Consider the following 17,540-nt stretch of genomic DNA (forward strand, 5'->3'; position numbering starts at 1 on the left):
TAGCCAATATTATACTTCTCCCCAACCTCAGATTCTCATATAAAAGATTTCTCCATTGACTTGTGAACATTTTAGGTCCATTTGCATCCTCTCAATTTAATTTGTGGTATCTCTTCTGCCTGAATTGCCTTTTCATCAAAGTTTTTCCATGCTTTAGAGGTTACTTAGGGCATGACATATTTAGGACATTAAACATACTTTGGGACATTAATATGGGGGCTGAGCAGACACGAATGGATGAGAAGATATTAGAGACATGGAGTCAGTTAAGGGGACATTATAATAGTCCAGGTGAAAGATAATGAGCGTCTGGCCTTGGCTGGTGGCAGACTTGGAAAGACAGAGATGGACTCAAACAACTGATTTACCGATGCAATACAGAATCTCTCATTTTGTCAGTGTTAGCCTAGCTTTTAATTTATATGAAAATGATTTGGAATGAAAAGTGGTACCCGAATTTGAAAATTATTATGCTGTAATTTTTTGTTGCTAAAGCATCTTTACAGAATTATATTCTCCATCAATCACTAGCACCAAAAACAGGATAAGGCAGAAACATTTTTACCTTGCTATACAGCTTTTAGTGGTGGTAAAATATTACCATGTCATTTATGCTGTATGTTAATTTTTTCCACAACAGCCTGCTTATGTTTTTTGACCTTAGAGTGTCAAAGGGAGTTAAAAAGGACAAGTATTGTTGCATTTTTATTTTCACATTAGGAGACTGAACTGTTAGGATTTAATATTTGATTCCAGATCACGTAAGATTAGACCTTGATTTATAATCCATATCTCTAGTCCTTTTTTTAAATAATACATTATAAATTTTCCTGAATTACATATCCATAGGCTCAACTTTTTCATTTGATGCTGTTGCCTTTCAAAGTGGGCTAAATGTTGATATGGCTTAATTTTATTTTCTCAGGACATTATATATAGGTTTTCAAAGTGCTCTAAATACTTGTTCCAGGGGACTTGTCTCTTTATCTTCTAAAAGATACACTTTACTATTCCAAGGCAGATCCATCAAGATGAGATAGATTCTGGTACAATAACAAAAGCAACCGATATTTCAAGATCATGGTGGTTGAAAGCCACAAAGATCACTTACTATCCATGTCCATCTTGGGTTGCCTAGAGGCATTGCTGTACTCCAGAACCCTAGCTATGGAGCTGCCATTATCTAACATTTTTGGTCCCTGTGGCATAAAGGAAAGAAAGAGTGTGCAAAGTACACTTGGGCTTCAACCTAGAAATGGCGTGTTTCACTTCTCACATTTCATTGGCTAAAGCAAATTAAAGATCACACCTAACTCCAAGGATCAGGGAGCAGAACCTAAAATATTTGGGCAATAGCACTGATGAATACAAGACACCCTCTCAGATCAGCTTTCAGGATTTTTTTTAAGGAAATGTAAGGTAGAGAATGTTTGGTGTGATGCAAGTCAAGATTTTTCAGGGCAAGGAAATGTAATGACAGGACTTCAAGCAGTCTCTTGCAGCCACTGTTCTAAGAATTAGTAATACTGGTTTGTCAACAGTCTGTATACCTTTGTAATGTTTCAAATGTCAAGTTTATTATGTGGTTAAAGCATTCAGTCACTAGTTTTAACAGCATTTATTTGCAGTATTGATAGAACTGCTTTAGTACACACTGTCCTAATGGAACAGTTTGGATTGTTCTGTGTCTAATGTTCCATTTGTCCCTAATATCCTCAATGTCTTCTAAGAGAGAAACATCTCTTTCGTCTGCCTGGAGGAACTTGGCACGAGGTCGTTAATATGAAACTTGGTCTATATGAACAACTGGAAATACCATCTTGATTAAATTGCCTGGACAATTCAATTTAAAAGATCAGTTCTTTATTTGATTTGGTTGATTAAATTAACACTGATATATTTAGTTTTAGCAGGCGAACCATCTCAAGTAATTAGTCAAAAATCTGTCTACCACAAATTATGCCAATATTTTCATGTGAATTATTTAAAAAGTAAAGCTAGGATGTGAATTTGTTCTACCTCCTATTGTGTTAAAAAATTGTGTAGGGGCACCTGGGTGGCTCAGTTGGTTAAGCGACTGCCTTCGGCTCAGGTCATGATCCTGGAGTCCCGGGATCGAGTCCCGCATCGGGCTCCCTGCTCGGCAGGGAGTCTGCTTCTCCCTCTGACCCTCCCCCCTCTCATGTACTAGCTCTCATTCTCTCTCTCTCAAATAAATAAATAAAATCTTTAAAAAAAAAAAAAAAAAAAAAAAAAAAAAATTGTGTATATTGTTTGTATCACATAATTTAAGTAGTTAATTATATACCATTGTTCTGTCTCGTTTATAAGACTGATGTCTTCCAAAATAGGAATTTCTTTAAGGGCAGGGTTGATTTTCTACTTTATTACTCTAGCACTAAAGAGAATATTCTGGGGCCGTATAGTGATTTTTTTCCTTGCCAGGGAGCTGAGTAACTCAGTCAAGTCTAGGTTAGAGTTCCCTTTCTATTTCTGACCAGTTTATAAAATGAATAGCCCATCTATAACTAAAAGGACACAGTAAGTTATATTTGTAATTAAAGAAAGTAGTTGATATTTAGATGATTTTTTTCCTAAGAGATGTAATAAAACATAATAATTATGCTATGAAATATTTGAGTTTTAAAGAGTCCAGGAAAACTCTTTAGTCAACATGATTATTTGAACTTTGTATAACTTCTAAATCAGCTGTGTTTTGGGTATCTGATTAGGCCCTCAGTCCAAATAAGATACTTTGTTATTTATACCATAACCATCATTCTATAAGGTTTAACATTAGAGAGGTTTTCTGATGGCCTAAAAGGTCGTATGCAGGAAAGATACTAGAGAGTACTTTTTAAAAAAATCTCTCTTGTTTAAAAGATAATGATATTTCTGGGGCTTCCCAACGTTCCCATCTCAGACCCTACAGAAGCCTAAACAAAGTTGGCACCATCTTTGAAAGAAGTGTAGCTGCTATTCAGGAGCAGTACTAGGTCAAAATAGAAATTCACCAAAGCAACCTGGCAGTCTTACTGAGTTTGATCTATATTTCCACACACTAATGGATTGAGATTTCATTTATTTTTTAAAAGATTTATTTATATTTAGAGAGGGAGCGCACATGTGAGAGCTCCCATGGGGGAGGGACAGAGGAACAGAGAGAGAGGGAGAGTCTTAAGTAGACTCGGTATGGAGCCTGACATGGAGTTAGATCTCAGCACCCTGAGATCAGGACTTGAGCCAAAACCAAGAGTCGGAAGCTTAACCAGCTGTGCCACCCAGGCACCCCTGGATTGAGATTTTCGTCACTTGAGAACAATGGCAAAGTATTGATCTACTTTCTCAAGTTGTTGTTCTTGAAACACTGTCAAAATATTTGCCATCGTGTTTTTGTCCACCTCCCTTAACAAATTCTTTAAACTACTTTGATTTCAATCAATAGATACTTTTCAGTATGATGTATTACTAGATAAATAGTATCACTAAAATATATAGATTAAAACAGTAAATCTTTAAAGATTAAGAAATTAAGACTTGATCTCATTTTAATTCACAAGGTGATCCCAGATCCTCACTTGGAATTTAAGGAGAGACGATCAGTGTTTTATAGTTTCCCTGTCTTATTGTTGGGACTGTGTTCTCATTATTTTAGCAGTGTCAGTAAATAGAACATGCACTGTCTAGTTCGGATGTTTGCTGTTATTTTATGCAGTAGGAAAATATAAGTAAATTGATCTAGGTTATTTCCTCAGGCTTAATATCATCAATATTTCATATTCTCCAAAACAAGATCTTATGGGGGGTGGGCATGCATTAGTACTTGAATGATGAAGGGAAAAAATGCACAGGTGATACCCTGGGAAGTAGTTTTATCAATGAGACCACCTGATTCAGAGAGCTGTGTTTTCACCTATGTCCATTGTATTTACTTAAAGAGCAAAATTTGGGGTTAGTAATATAAATTGAAAAGTCATTCCAGGTTTCTGGGCTTCAGTCCCATTGGGTATGTCATTGAATAAATTCCTTTAGTTATAATGTAGATAAGAGATACCATCAATGGGTCCTATTCAGTTCATCTTTATAATATCAACAGATACTTTTTGAGCACCTACTATGTGTAATGTCTTATACTTTAAAATCACAGTGTGGGTACATGCTCTATTGATAATTCTGTAATGACTACTTCATACCTATCTTCATATGCATATGGATAACTAAAATGGAGCATGAAGCATCCCCGGGCCAAGTAATATGATGGTCCAAGCAATGTATTCTGCATATAAATTGTAGTGTAAAATATTTTTGGCAGAAAAACTGCTTCTTTCATAGCAATTGGATCTAGATTTATGAATGTTGCCAGTGAAGCTATTCTGTGGTATATTTTATGTAAATGAGTTTTTAAAACATTAGTGAAGTTTACGTAGTCAAGAATTAGAATTCTCATATGGCAGGTTAACCTTGTATGTAGTCACATTTGATCATATTCCGTTGCTGAAAATTGTAAGTATTAAGTATGTGAGTAAAGCTAATCGTTTCAATTATGAGATAGGTATAAGAATGTGCAATTATTAATGGTTCTCACTATGGGTTTTCCTTTGGGGTATATTCTAGCTTGAAAATAACTTTCCTGAAAAATAAATGTCACTGTTGCTTAATCCTGTTGAATTTCAAAATTATTTTATACTTATTGAATTTATGACCTTGACTTTCATAGAGATCCTCTGGGTTTATGTCTTGTGGTGAAAGAAAAAAAAAGTGTGTTGCTAGAGGCTCTCTAAAATCCTTCAATATGCAAGCATAAATGAAAATGATTTAAAAATCTCGTTGAATTAAAAGGGCATCTAATTCAAAATCTGCTTTAAAATATCTATATGGGGACTCAAATATTTAAAAGTTATTTATATAGTCTCCTGGAATTTTATATTTGAAGCTTGCATGCCATGAGAATTAATTACACTTAATTACTAGTCCACTCTTTTCATTCAGTAGCAAGGGGAATCATTTTGTAACTCAGTTTCTCTATAAAATTAGGCAATGCTTGTGGTGTGTATTTAAATCTTACATTAGCATTTGTTATGTACCTAATACTAAAGTTGTACTCAAGGCTCCTTAGGACTGTAGAATTATAATTATGTAAAATAGTAGAGAATTAGTCTTCTAATGACCTCAAATGGAGTGATTTTTCTCAACCCCACAAGGATCCGTCCTGATGACCCTTAGATGTTTGGTGTAATCTCCCTGGTCAGTGATTATTATTTGGGAATTTAAGTCATTCAATATTAAAGAGAAATAGAACTTAAATATATATTTTATATATATGTGTATATATTAATATAACATATATAACTTAAAATATGTATATAATGTATATAACATTATATACGTAAACACACAGACACACACATACGGGGAAGGAGAGGGGAAATACAATCAAGGAAACGAGGTCCTGAAAGAGCTTGTAGAGAACTTAAGTGGTAAAAATGTGCCCTATATAGAAGAATGGATGCCTTTTCCATTATGATATGAAAAGAGAAGAAGAACATAGGAATGCGTAGAGACATATTCGCAGGAGATTGAAGGAGTTCTTATTTCTCTTTTTCTCTGGGAAAGAAGGGATGAGGTCTGAAAAAATTTGAGACCAGGTGGAAAAGGTTTGAACAAGCTATAATATGGAATGGGAGTGGGAGGAAAGTCAGAAGAATCCCTAGTCAGGGTGAGCATGTGTTTGTCGAAGATGGAGACCACACATTGCCATGTCTCAAGCTTGGACTTAGCATTTTCTTCATCTCTACTGGTAGTCCAGGGTTAAGCGGAGTAGGAAAACAGTTGGACTGACCTAGGTCTGAAGTTTTGTCAGACTGGCATGGCAGAAGAACGAAGGCGCCAGGTGGTTGACTCTGTTAGTGAGAGAATGGGTCATGTAATGAATGAGGAAAGCTAAACTGGCTGGAGAAAGTTTTTGCATGAGGAAGGGCATGGAGATTACTGGAGAATATGGATTAGTCTATGTGGACAGATTTCAAGATTCAGGAGAGGGGAGGTCAGGAGGGGAGAACAAGTTACAGAGGTGGCTCTCAGCCTTGACTGCACATTAGACTCCTCTGGGTATTCCTCTAGATCCCGTTCTATGTCATTCTGGTCATTGGGCAGTGAAAATATATTTTACAACCTTTACTTAGAGCTTCTGGTAAGGAATCTTACAGTTTTTGCAAAGGAGTTGGCAATTCATTTTCAAGGAAATGAAGAATCAGCAAAGGTTTTAAAAGTAGGAGTAGCGTAAGTTATTACGTATTTTAAAAAAGTACCTTTTTCTTCAGAGTGACTGGCCAATAATAAGAGGGAATGACTGAGGAAAAAGGGTGGAGAGGTGGAAAGAATATTGCAGTATTCTGGGCCAGAAACTGTAAGATCTTGAACCAGGGACTGACAAAGGAATTATAGAGCAAAGGACATTATTTGTGATGTTTCAACAATTGGAAATATTACACCTAATTATATATGTCTAAAATGATGGAGGAAGGTTTAAGATAACAGATTTTTATTGGGAATAATATGGTAATTTTCAATTGCTGCATAAATTAGTATAGACTCAGCAGCTCAAAACATTTATTACCTCCATTTCCATGGGTCGGGAGTACAGAAATGGCTTTCCTAGATTCTTTGCTTAGGAGTCTCAACAGGCTACAGTTAACATGCCAGCCAAGGCTAAGGTCTCAGCAGAGGCTTGACTTGGGAAAGCTCCTCTTCCCAGCTCCCTTGGAATTCTTGGCAGAATTCATCTACATGTGCTGTGGGGCTGAGGTCCCTGCTTTCTTACTGTTTGACAGATGTGGACTGTCCTCAGTTCCTGGAGGGTGCTTGCAGTGCCCTGCAATGTGGCCACTCCACAGGCATTTTACCCATGGCTATTTGCATCTTTAAGGCCAACAGGAGATTTCTTCCTCCACAGAAATGTCCCAGACACTTAAGGGTTTTCACATGATTAAGTCATGCCCACCCCCAGGTAAACTCCTCCCTCCTTTTTATGTTGTTGTGGTAGCTATTTGTTTTGCACCTAATATTCTGTCGTGCACACTGTGTCCTTTCTAATTATTATTGGAATATAGTTAACAAACAATGTTACATTATTTTCATGTTTACAACATTGGTTCAACAACTGTGTATCTCATGTTATGCCCACAAGTGTAACTACCATCTATCACCATACAACACTATTAAATACTATTGCCTGAATTCCCTATTTGTTCCCTGTAATGTTCCTCCCCCCTGACTTACACATCCCATAACTAGAAGCCTATACCTCCCACACCCCTTCACCCATTTTGCCTATCCTTTCACCACTCTCCCCTCTGGCAGCTTTGGTTTGTTCTCTGTATTTATGGGTCTGATTCTACCTTATTTTTTGTGTTTTTTGTTTAATTTTTATATTCCACATGCAAGTGAAGTCATGTGGTATTTATCTTTACCTGTCTGACTTATTTCATTTAGAATAATACCTTCTAGGTCTATCCATGTTGTCACAAATGTCAATATTTCATTCTTTTTTATGACTAATATATATATATATACACACACACACATATATACATATATATATCATTTATCTACTCATCAGTTGATGGCTTTTATATTTTAACTATTGTAAATAATTCTCTAAACATAAGGGTGCATATGTCTTTTCAAATTAGTGTTTTTGTGTTCTTTGGGCAACTACCCAGTATTGGGATTACTGGATCATATGGTATTTCTATTTTTAATTTTTTTGAGGAAACACCATACTGTTTGCCATAGTGGTTGCACCAGTTTGCATTCCCACCAACAGTGTGAAAGGGTTTCATTTTCTCCACATCCTCACCAACACTTGTTATTTCTTTTTTTTTTTTTTTAAAGATTTTATTTATTTATTTGAGACAGAGAGAATGAGAGACAGAGAGCATGAGAGGGAGGAGGGTCAGAGGGAGAAGCAGACTCCCTGCCGAGCAGGGAGCCCGATGCAGGACTCGATCCCGGGACTCCAGGATCATGACCTGAGCCGAAGGCAGTCGCTTAACCAACTGAGCCACCCAGGTGCCCAACACTTGTTATTTCTTGTCGTCTTGATACTAGCTATTCTTACAGGTGTAAGGTGATATCTCATTGTAGTTTTCATTTTCATTTCTCTGATGATTAGTGATGTTAAGCATCTTTTCATGTGTCTGTTGGCCATCTGTATGTCTTCTTTGGAAAGATGCCTATTCAAGTTTTCTGCCCATGTTTTGATTGGATTGTTTTTTTGTTTTGTTCTGTTTTTTCTTTCCTGGTGTTGAGTTTAGGAGTTCTTTATATATTTTGGATAGCACCCTTTATCAGACATATCATTTGCATATATCATCTCCTGTTCAGTAGGTTGCCTTTTTGTTTTGTTGATAGTTTCCTTTGCTTTGCAAAAGATTTTTATTTTGTTGGAGTCCCAATAGTTTATTTTTGTTTTGTTTTCCCCTTGCTTGAGGAGACCTATCTAGAAAGATGTAGCCAAGGTCAGTGTCTGAGAGATTACTGCCTATGTTTTCTTCTAGGGGTTTTATGGTTTCTGGTCTCACATTTAGGTCTTCAATCTGTTTTGAATTTATTTTTGTGTATGGTGTAAGAAAGTGGTCCAGCTTCATTCTTTTGCATGTAGCTGTCCAGTTTTCCCAGAACCGTTTGTTGAAGTGACTGTCTTTTTTCCATTGTATATTTTTGCCTTCTTTGTCATAGATTAATTGACCATATAAGTATTGCTTTATTTTTCTGCCCTCTATTCTGTTCTAGGGATCTGTGTGTATCTCTTTCTGCTGGTACCATACTGTTTTGATTATTACAGGTTTGTAGTAAATCTTGATATTTGGGATTGTGATACCTCCAGTTTTGTTCTTCTTAAGAGTGTTTTTGGCTATTTGGCTAGTCCTTTGTGGTCCCATACAAATTTTAGTATTCTATTTTGTGAATAATGCTATTGCTGTTTTGATAGGCATTACACTAAATCTGTCCATTGCTTGAGGTAGTATAGACATCTTAACAATATTGGTTCTTCTAGTCCATGAGCATGGGATATCTTCCAGTCTGTTTGTGTCATCTTCAATTTCTTTCATCCGTGTTTTATAGTTTTCAGAATATAAGTATTTCACCTCCCTGGTTCAGTTTATTCCTAGCTCTTTTATGCTTTTTGGTGCAATTATAAATGGGATTATTAATTTCTCTTTCTACTGTTAATGTATAGAAACACAACAAATTCCTGTATATTTCATACCCTACAACTTTACTGAATTCATTTATTCTAAGAGTTTGTTTAGGGTTTTATATGTGTTGTATCATGTCATCTGCAAATAGTGAAGGTTTCATCTTTTCTTAGCACATTCCCTGTTAGAATACCTTTCATTATGTCCAAAAGCTTTGGGACCATTACATTTTTATTTTCATTTGTCTCAGGTTTTAAACTTCTCCTTCGGTTTGATTTCTCCATTGACTCACTGGTTGTTTAGTAGCATTTTATTTAGCTTCCATGTGTTTGTATTTTTTTCCAGTCCTTTTCTTATAATTGATTTCTAGTTTCATACCATTGGGGTTGGAAAATAGAGATGCTTGATAAGATTTCAATGTTCCTAAATTTATTGGGACCTGCTTTGTGACCTCACACATCTATCCTGGAGAATGTTCCATGGACCCTTGAAAAGAATGTGTATTGTGTTGTTTTGGGGTGGAATTTTCTGTGTATATCTTTTTTTTTTTTTTAAGATTTTATTTATTTATGAGAGACCGTGAGAGAGGGAACACAAGCAGGGGGAGTGGGAGAGGGAGAAGCAGGCTTCCCGCAGAGCAGGGAGCCCGATGCAGGGCTCTATCCCAGGACCCTGGGATCATGACCTGAGCTGAAGGCAGACGCTTAATGACTGAGCCACCCAGGTGCCCCTTTTCTGTGTATATCTTAAGTCCATCTGGTCTAATGTGTCATTCAAAGCCATTGCTTCTTTATTGATTTTTCTACTTGGATTATCTATCCATTGATATAAGTGGGGTGTTAAAGTCCCTTACTATTATTGTATTATTATCAGTATCTCCTTTTATGTCTTCAGATATTTGCTTTATGTATTTGGGTGCTCAAATGTTGGATGCATAGATAGGTACAATCGTTATTACTGGATTGATCCCTTTATCATTATTTAGTGCCCTTGTTGTCTTTTGATACAGTTTTGTTTTAAAGTCTACTTTGTCTTGGGGCGCCTGGGTGACTCAGTTGTTTAACCGGCTGCCTTTGGCTCAGGTCACGATTCTGGGGTCCTGGGATTGAGCCCCACGTCCGGCTCCCTGCTCAGCGGAGAACCTGCTTCTCCTGCTCCCTCTGCCTGCCACTCTGTCTACTTGTGCTCTCTCTCTCTCTCTCTGTCAAATAAATAAAATTTTTTTAAAAAGTCTATTTTGTCTAATATAAGTACTGCTATGTCAGCTTTTTTTTTTTTTCACTTCAGTTTGCATGGAATATCTTTTTCTATCCTTTCTCTTTTAGTTTGTATGTGTCTTTAGGTCTATAGTGAGTCACTTACGGGTAGCATATAGTTGGGGCTTGGTTTTCATCCATTCAGTTAACTTACATTTTTTGATTACATCATTTAGCTCATTTACTTTGAAAGTAATTATTGATAGTTATATATTATGTATTATTATTGATAGTTATGTATCTTATTGTTTTCTGGTTGTTTATGTACTTCTCTGTTCTTCTTTGATTGATGACTTTATAGTCTTATGCTTGGCTTTTTTCCCCTGTTTTTTTTATGTATCCATTATAGGTTTTTGGTTTGTGGTTATGATGACATTCATATATAACACCCTAAATGTATAGCAACTATAACATATTAAGTGGGTGGTCACTTAAGCTTCAACACATTCTAAAAGAACATTTTTACTCTCCCCTCCACAGTTCATGTATATGTTGTCATATTTTACATCTTTTTATTTTGAGTCCCCTTTTCTTTCTTTTCTTTTTTTCTCTTTATGGCCTTTTGTTTTCTGCTTAAAGAAGTTCCTTTAGCATTTCTTTTCAGGTAAGTTTAGTGGTGATGAATTCTTTTTTTTTTTTTAATTCTTATTTGGGTTTAAATAACACACAATATTACATTAGTTTTAGGTGTACAACATAGTGATTCAGCATCTCTGTATGTTTGTTTTTATTTTTTAATTTTTTATTATGTTAATCACCATACATTACATCATTAGTTTTTGATGTAGTGTTCCATGATTCATTGTTTGTGCATAACACCCAGTGCTCCATGCAGGACGTGCCGTTTTGACTTGTGTTTGGAAAACACTTTATCTCTCTAATTCTGAATGATGATCTGGTTGGATAGAACATTCTTAGTTACAGGTTTTGTTTTGTTTGTCTGTCTGTTTTCCTTTTAGTGCTTTGACTATATCATGCCACTCATTTTTGGCCTGCCAAGTTTCTGTTAAAGCTATCAGCTGATGTTTTTGTTTTGTTTTGTTTTTTATGGGGATTCCCTTGTGCATAACAGTTGCTTCTCTCTTGCTGCTTTTAAAATTCTCTTTATCTTTAATCTTTGCCACTTTCATTATTGTGTGTCATGGTGTGGACCTCCTTGGGTTCATCTTTTGTGCTTCCTGAACCTGGACATCTCTTCTTCCCCAGGTTAGGAAAATTTTTACCTACTACTTCTTCAAATAAGTTTCTGCCCTTAGTCTCTTTTCTCCTTCTGGGATCCCATATAATACATGTTTGTTTACATGATGTTGTCCAAAAGATCCCTTAATCTATTCTCAGTTTTTTTTCCTTGTGTCTTTTTGCTATTCAGTTTGGTCACTTTCCATTGCCCAGTCTTCCAGATCACTGATTCATTCTTTTGCATCCTCTAATTTTCTATTGATTCCCTTTAGAGTATGTTTCGTATCAGTTATTGTATTCTTCAACTCTGATTATTATTTTTATGTTTTTTATTTCTTTGAAGTTCTGCTTGAGTTCTTCCACTCCTCTCTCTAGTCTGGTGAGCATCTTAATGACCATTACTTTCAATTCTTTATCAAGCATATTGCATATTTCCATATCACTTAGTTCATTTCCTGAGGTTTTGCCTTGTTTTTCCATTTGGAACATACTTTCTGTCTCCCCATTTTGCTTGACTTTGTTTTTGTTTGTATGAATTCAGCAGAACAGCTACTTTACCTAAACTAGAGGTATGTCTGATGACTTTGGCTGGCTGGAGCTGTGGCTTTTGTGGGCTGGAGGTCCAGGGAGTCTCCAGGCTGGGACTATCCTAGCAGGACAGCTGAACTGAAGTGGATGCAAGCTTGGGTGTCCCAGGGCACTCTGCACAGGGGGCACCCTGGTGGGATGACTGGAGCCTATGTGGGCATGGGCTGTGTGTCCCAGGGTATTCCGCACCAAGGCATCCTGGCACAGTGGCTGGAGCTGAGGTGGAAGTGGGCCAGGTGTTCCCAAAGCACTCCATGTAGGGGTCGCCCTGCCAAGTTATGTGAAGCCTAAGTGGTACAGACCTGGAGTGTTTTGGGGTGCTTTGTACCTATGCCACCTTGGTAAGATGACTGGAGCTACAGTGAGTGATGACCAGGCGTGTCCCAGTATGGGCTGCCCTGGGGCCTCCTTGATGAGACAACTAGTGTTGGTTAGGGGCAAGAGGCTCACTGAGGCAGTAGGCCAGCTATGATGCCTGGATCCTATTATTGTCCACACAATCAAGATGGAAGGAGAACATAAACTGTGGCACTCGCCAGGCCCTCCAACTTGGAAAGAGTTCCAGCAGCCCTCCCACTGTTTGGCAGAGATCTAGGGCTGGATCCTTTATATTCTAGTTGCTCTTTTAAACTGTGGCTTTTTTCTCTGCCCCCAGGGCATCTGGGGCTGGTGTAGACCAGGAGCCCAGGAGTTGCTGAGGTGGCAGGCTGGCTAGGATGCCTGGACCCTGCTCCTGTCTGCAGGATGGAGGATGCTAGCAAGCCTCTCCAACCTGGAGAGAGTTCTAGCAGCTCTCTATTTGGCGGGGTTCTAAGGCTGTTTTCTTTTAATTCTAGTTGCTTTTTTAAACCATGTTTGTTTGTTTGTTTCTGTGCCCTAGATAGACAAACCTGCCCATGGTCCCTCAGTACTATCTTTTCCCACTGTAGGTCACAGTATTGGGCGTGGGCGTTTCTTTAGTTACTGTGTCACATCTGTCTTGCCATTCTCTACATGGTCTCTCTCTTGTTGTGCAGAAGTTGTTCAATCAGCTCACAGTTCTTTGGGAGGAATTGCTATATAACTAGGTATAGATTTGGTGTGTCCACAGAGGTGAGTTCAGGGTCTTTTTATGCCACCATATTGGGCCAAACTCTCAAACTCCTTTTTGATCATCTCAAAATCAACTAATTTGACGTATTATTATGTTGGCAAATTCCCTTCCTTTTTGCTGTATACCCCATAACCTAATCATGGGAGTGGAATCCTATTATATTCAAAGGTCCTGCCCAAACTCAAAGGGTTGAAATTATACAGGCATGGACACCAGGGTACAGGGATCAGATATGTTACATTTAGTTAAAATGAATGATACAAGAGAATTAGCATTTTTTTTTTTAAGGAAATTGATGGCTTCAGTTTTAGATATATTGAATTTGGAGATAATTGGGCATTCAATTAATTAGAGTGGATCAGTAGGTCTTAAAGAAGTCAGTAGTAAGATTAGAATTGGAAATACGTATTTAGTAATGATCAGTGGAGGTGATAGTTAAATAATGAGATCATCCAGAGAAAGACTGTAGCAAGAAGTGGGCTGGGACAGGAGTAAGTCCAGGTAACTAGAACATCTACCTGTGTATTTCCACTCATGTCTCTTGATTCCAGTCTAATCTCATCATGTAACTTTTCACTGTTCCTGTAGTTGGTAAATAATATCCTGCTCTTCCTAATTTGTGGTCCACTCTCTGTCCTCCTCCCACTTCCAAGCCACACTACCTGGAAGTGAAAATCAGGAGCTCTCTTAGTGAAAGCCTTGCAGATCACAGATACTAAAAAAGATGTACTCTCTTATGCACCCTGATCCCAGATGGTGAGTTGTGGGAATTATAGAACACAAGGCTCAGTGAAGGAAGATGGTGCCATCATTAGCCCTGAAACACTTTATTTCTTCCTAACAGGAAACAAGACTAACTGCACTTTTCTTTGCTCTTCCCTCCCAGAATTGGCTATAAAGTGTTAGATGGCACAAATTTGGAATGCAGATGTGACTATATTACCTATCTCTTAAAACCTTTGTCTGTTTATTTGAATAGAAAATCACTGAAGCCGGGCGCCTGGGTGGCTCAGTCGGTTAAGCGACTGCCTTCGGCTCAGGTCATGATCCTGGAGTCCGGGGATCGAGTCCCGCATCGGGCTCCCTGCTTGGCAGGGTGCCTGCTTCTCCCTCTGACCCTCCCCCCTGTCATGTGCTCTCTCTCTCTCATTCTCTCTGTCTCAAATAAATAAATAAAATCTTTAAAAAAAAAAAATCACTGAAGCCATTACAGTGATATTATTGAACAATCTGAGCTGTGACTGTTTACTTTCTGTAAACAAGTAAATTTGATCAGTTCATTTTGACTAGATTTTCCTCCCTTAAATCTTTTTCTTTCAGGTTATATTCAAGAAGAATGTGTCATCCCATGCCCATTTGATTGCAAGTTAAGTGACTGGTCTAGTTGGGGGTCTTGCAGCTCGTCTTGTGGAATTGGAGTGCGAATTCGGTCCAAATGGCTAAAAGAAAAACCTTACAATGGAGGTCGCCCATGTCCCAGACTGGATCTCAAGAATCAGGTAAAGTACATGAAGCAACAACAACAACAAAAAGCTAAAAAATTACTCACTTGATTATTTCTTGTGGAAATTGAAGTCATTGTCTTTTCACAAGTAGCTCATAAAAGGTTATCACAAATTCAAAAGAGGGTTAAGAGGACATAAAGTAATATAACAGAAATAGAAGCCTTGCCCGCTCCTAGGTAATGCAGAGACCAACTTGGTGTTGCTAGCAGTAATAATGTTTATGAGAAATAATCCAACTGATTTTATATGGTCTTGAAGTGTAACTTGATTATTCATATTATAAAAGTGATTTGTTTGTATATATATTTAAATATAAGTACTAAAAAATACATGAATACTAATGTTGGGAGAATGTCAAGTACTTTATGGCAATAAGTATAGTTAGTGGTTTCATCCATGTACTCCAGAAATGGGGTACTCTTTTCCTTCACCAAACTCTTCATCTATTTTTTTTCTTCTCAACATCACCAAAGTTTCCAGTTTTTTCATGTCTTTTCTGAGCTATGTCTCTGTTTTCCCAAAGTCAAAGCTATTTGCATAAATGGAACCCTGAAGGATACCCTTCCATATAGATGTCTAATAAAACAACCATCCTAGGCAAAATTGATTAGAGTATGTTAGTTGGCTTTACCCATATAACAGTCTAAGACTTAGTTAAGAATTTTAATAAAGACCTCAAATTTCTCCCATGATTGCATAGTGGTTATCAGATTAGGACTGATATGTATTTTTTTAATCAATTGAATAGGTAGAGCACATGTGATAGTTGAAAATTCCTTATTCTTAAAGTAGTGAAGGGTGTCTTATATGTGTATATGGTTCCTTTATGATCCTGCAGCTATTTTAACAGAATAGCTGCACAGGCTTCTATTACTGATTCTTTTAATTTCCGCTTTATGATCCCCCTTTTGATTGGACTGTCCATACAGATTGTTTAATGGAAGGAAAATCCATATGTCTATTGTTAATTAATTTGAATAGCATACAGACATACAAGTAGAAATCATGTGTCAATTAAGGCCAATATCTCTAGCTATTTTTTTTTCCTAAATTTTGCTAAAGGACCCATAACTCACTGAAAAGTGAAAAATTACCATTCTACCAAAAAATAGTTATGTTCTAAGATGGCAGAGTATTTTATTTTTGTTTTTTTAAGGTTATGTGGTAAAATAGTGACCATAGTTTCTTCTCTCAAAGCTAATGCAAACCTGTGGGGAAAGGCAAGGCAGAAGACCATAAAATCAACATAGAGGTTGCAAAAACAAAGAAACCCCCAAAATTCCACAAGTGCGATAGTTTGGTGAAGGGAAGATTAGGATATGATTAATAAAAACAGGAGGGAGACAATCAGAGCAGAGATGGTCTAAGGAAATAAACCTTACCTTAGTACAATGAAAGGTATAAGACAGGTTTATCATTACAAGGAAAATTTTCAAGTGAATTCTATGTATGAGGACTATGTGACCCTCCCTAGGGGATTTTCCAGGCATTTAAAATGGAAAATAACTACTAAGCATTTATAAACAATGCATGGTAATTCTTATTCTTTCTCAAAACCTTCAGTGAAAGTTAAACCTTAATAACACTTATGTTAAACACCAATTTTTAATATGCTAATTTTATGAACTAGGAAATTACCAAGGGATTAAAGGGACTTCATTGGAGTACAGACTTGAAGATTCTGTTTTCAGTATGCAAAGGCAAATGTGTAGAAGTGTGTCCATCAATTTTGAGAGTATGAATAAGATAAAGATACTTGTCAACCTGTTGTGACTTAAAAGAAACTTTTTCAAAATGCCTGATTGACGTATAAAACTGGTAACCTTAAGAAGTAGTACAAGCTGAAAAAAATTGAACCCAACTTTAAGAATAACTTAGATAAATTCCGTAAGTGAAAATTATGTGAGGATGGGGCTGTCTACAAGAGATACTTCTTACGCTTGAGTTCACGAAGAGACTTTTAGCATTCCAGAGACATTTGTTTGTTAAGCTCTGAAACGAATCCTGGGAATTAATGATGAGAAATCAAACTTGGTGTGGTGTATATTCTGCTATAAAGAGGTTTCAGATGTCTAGCATGTGTGTGGCTTAATTCAACTTGAATTGAAAAACTTCACCCTAATCCATACTTTGTATTTTAACATAAGTTAATTCATAGGTGCATTAAGTAATAAGGCTTCTCTTTCACTTCTAAGTCTGTGAATGGCAAGGGAGAATACTGTTGTAAAAAAAAAAAAAAAAAAAACTAAATTTAGAAGAAATTCTCCTTAGAGAAATTACTTTTCTGAAGCAAGCACACTTTTACCTAGAAGTAGATTTGTGGAAAGCAATCTTTGCTGACTTCATTATATATTTGCTCTTAAATATAAGAGCATCCCCTGTGTGTGTGTATGTATGTGTGCACATTACATAATATATAGAAATGTATTTAAAGTTATCCATATTTTCTTAACTCATCTGAAAATAGATTGGGTTGACAGGAATTTTCATTACTGAGGAAATATTCCCCAGCTTCCATTATTTATGGCAAGTCTTCTTTAGAAAAGATGGCTTTTTGTTTCTCTAAGCTGGAAATATGATCTAGTTAGAGGTACACCCACTGAGGCTTTTTTGTAAAGTTCAGTTTTACTGCTGGCCTTCGGTTATTTGTCTCCTTTCCAATTAGTTCTCAGGTTTAGATTTATTTTCCTATTTTTAGGACCAGGTTAATACTCTCTGT

General features: G+C 36.8%; 1 protein-coding gene across 1 annotated transcript in view; it reads left to right on the top strand.

The window, feature by feature from the left end:
• THSD7B (thrombospondin type 1 domain containing 7B) overlaps window positions 1-17,540 on the top strand; it is a 727,150-nt gene that overhangs the window by 533,055 nt on the left and 176,555 nt on the right. The window contains exon 14 of the mRNA XM_021695876.1: window positions 14,637-14,815. Coding sequence (XP_021551551.1) covers window positions 14,637-14,815 — 179 coding nt within the window. The remainder of the gene's footprint in view (window positions 1-14,636; window positions 14,816-17,540) is intronic.

This window comes from Neomonachus schauinslandi, chromosome 3, assembly GCF_002201575.2.
Source record: "Neomonachus schauinslandi chromosome 3, ASM220157v2, whole genome shotgun sequence".
Taxonomy (NCBI): domain Eukaryota; kingdom Metazoa; phylum Chordata; class Mammalia; order Carnivora; family Phocidae; genus Neomonachus; species Neomonachus schauinslandi.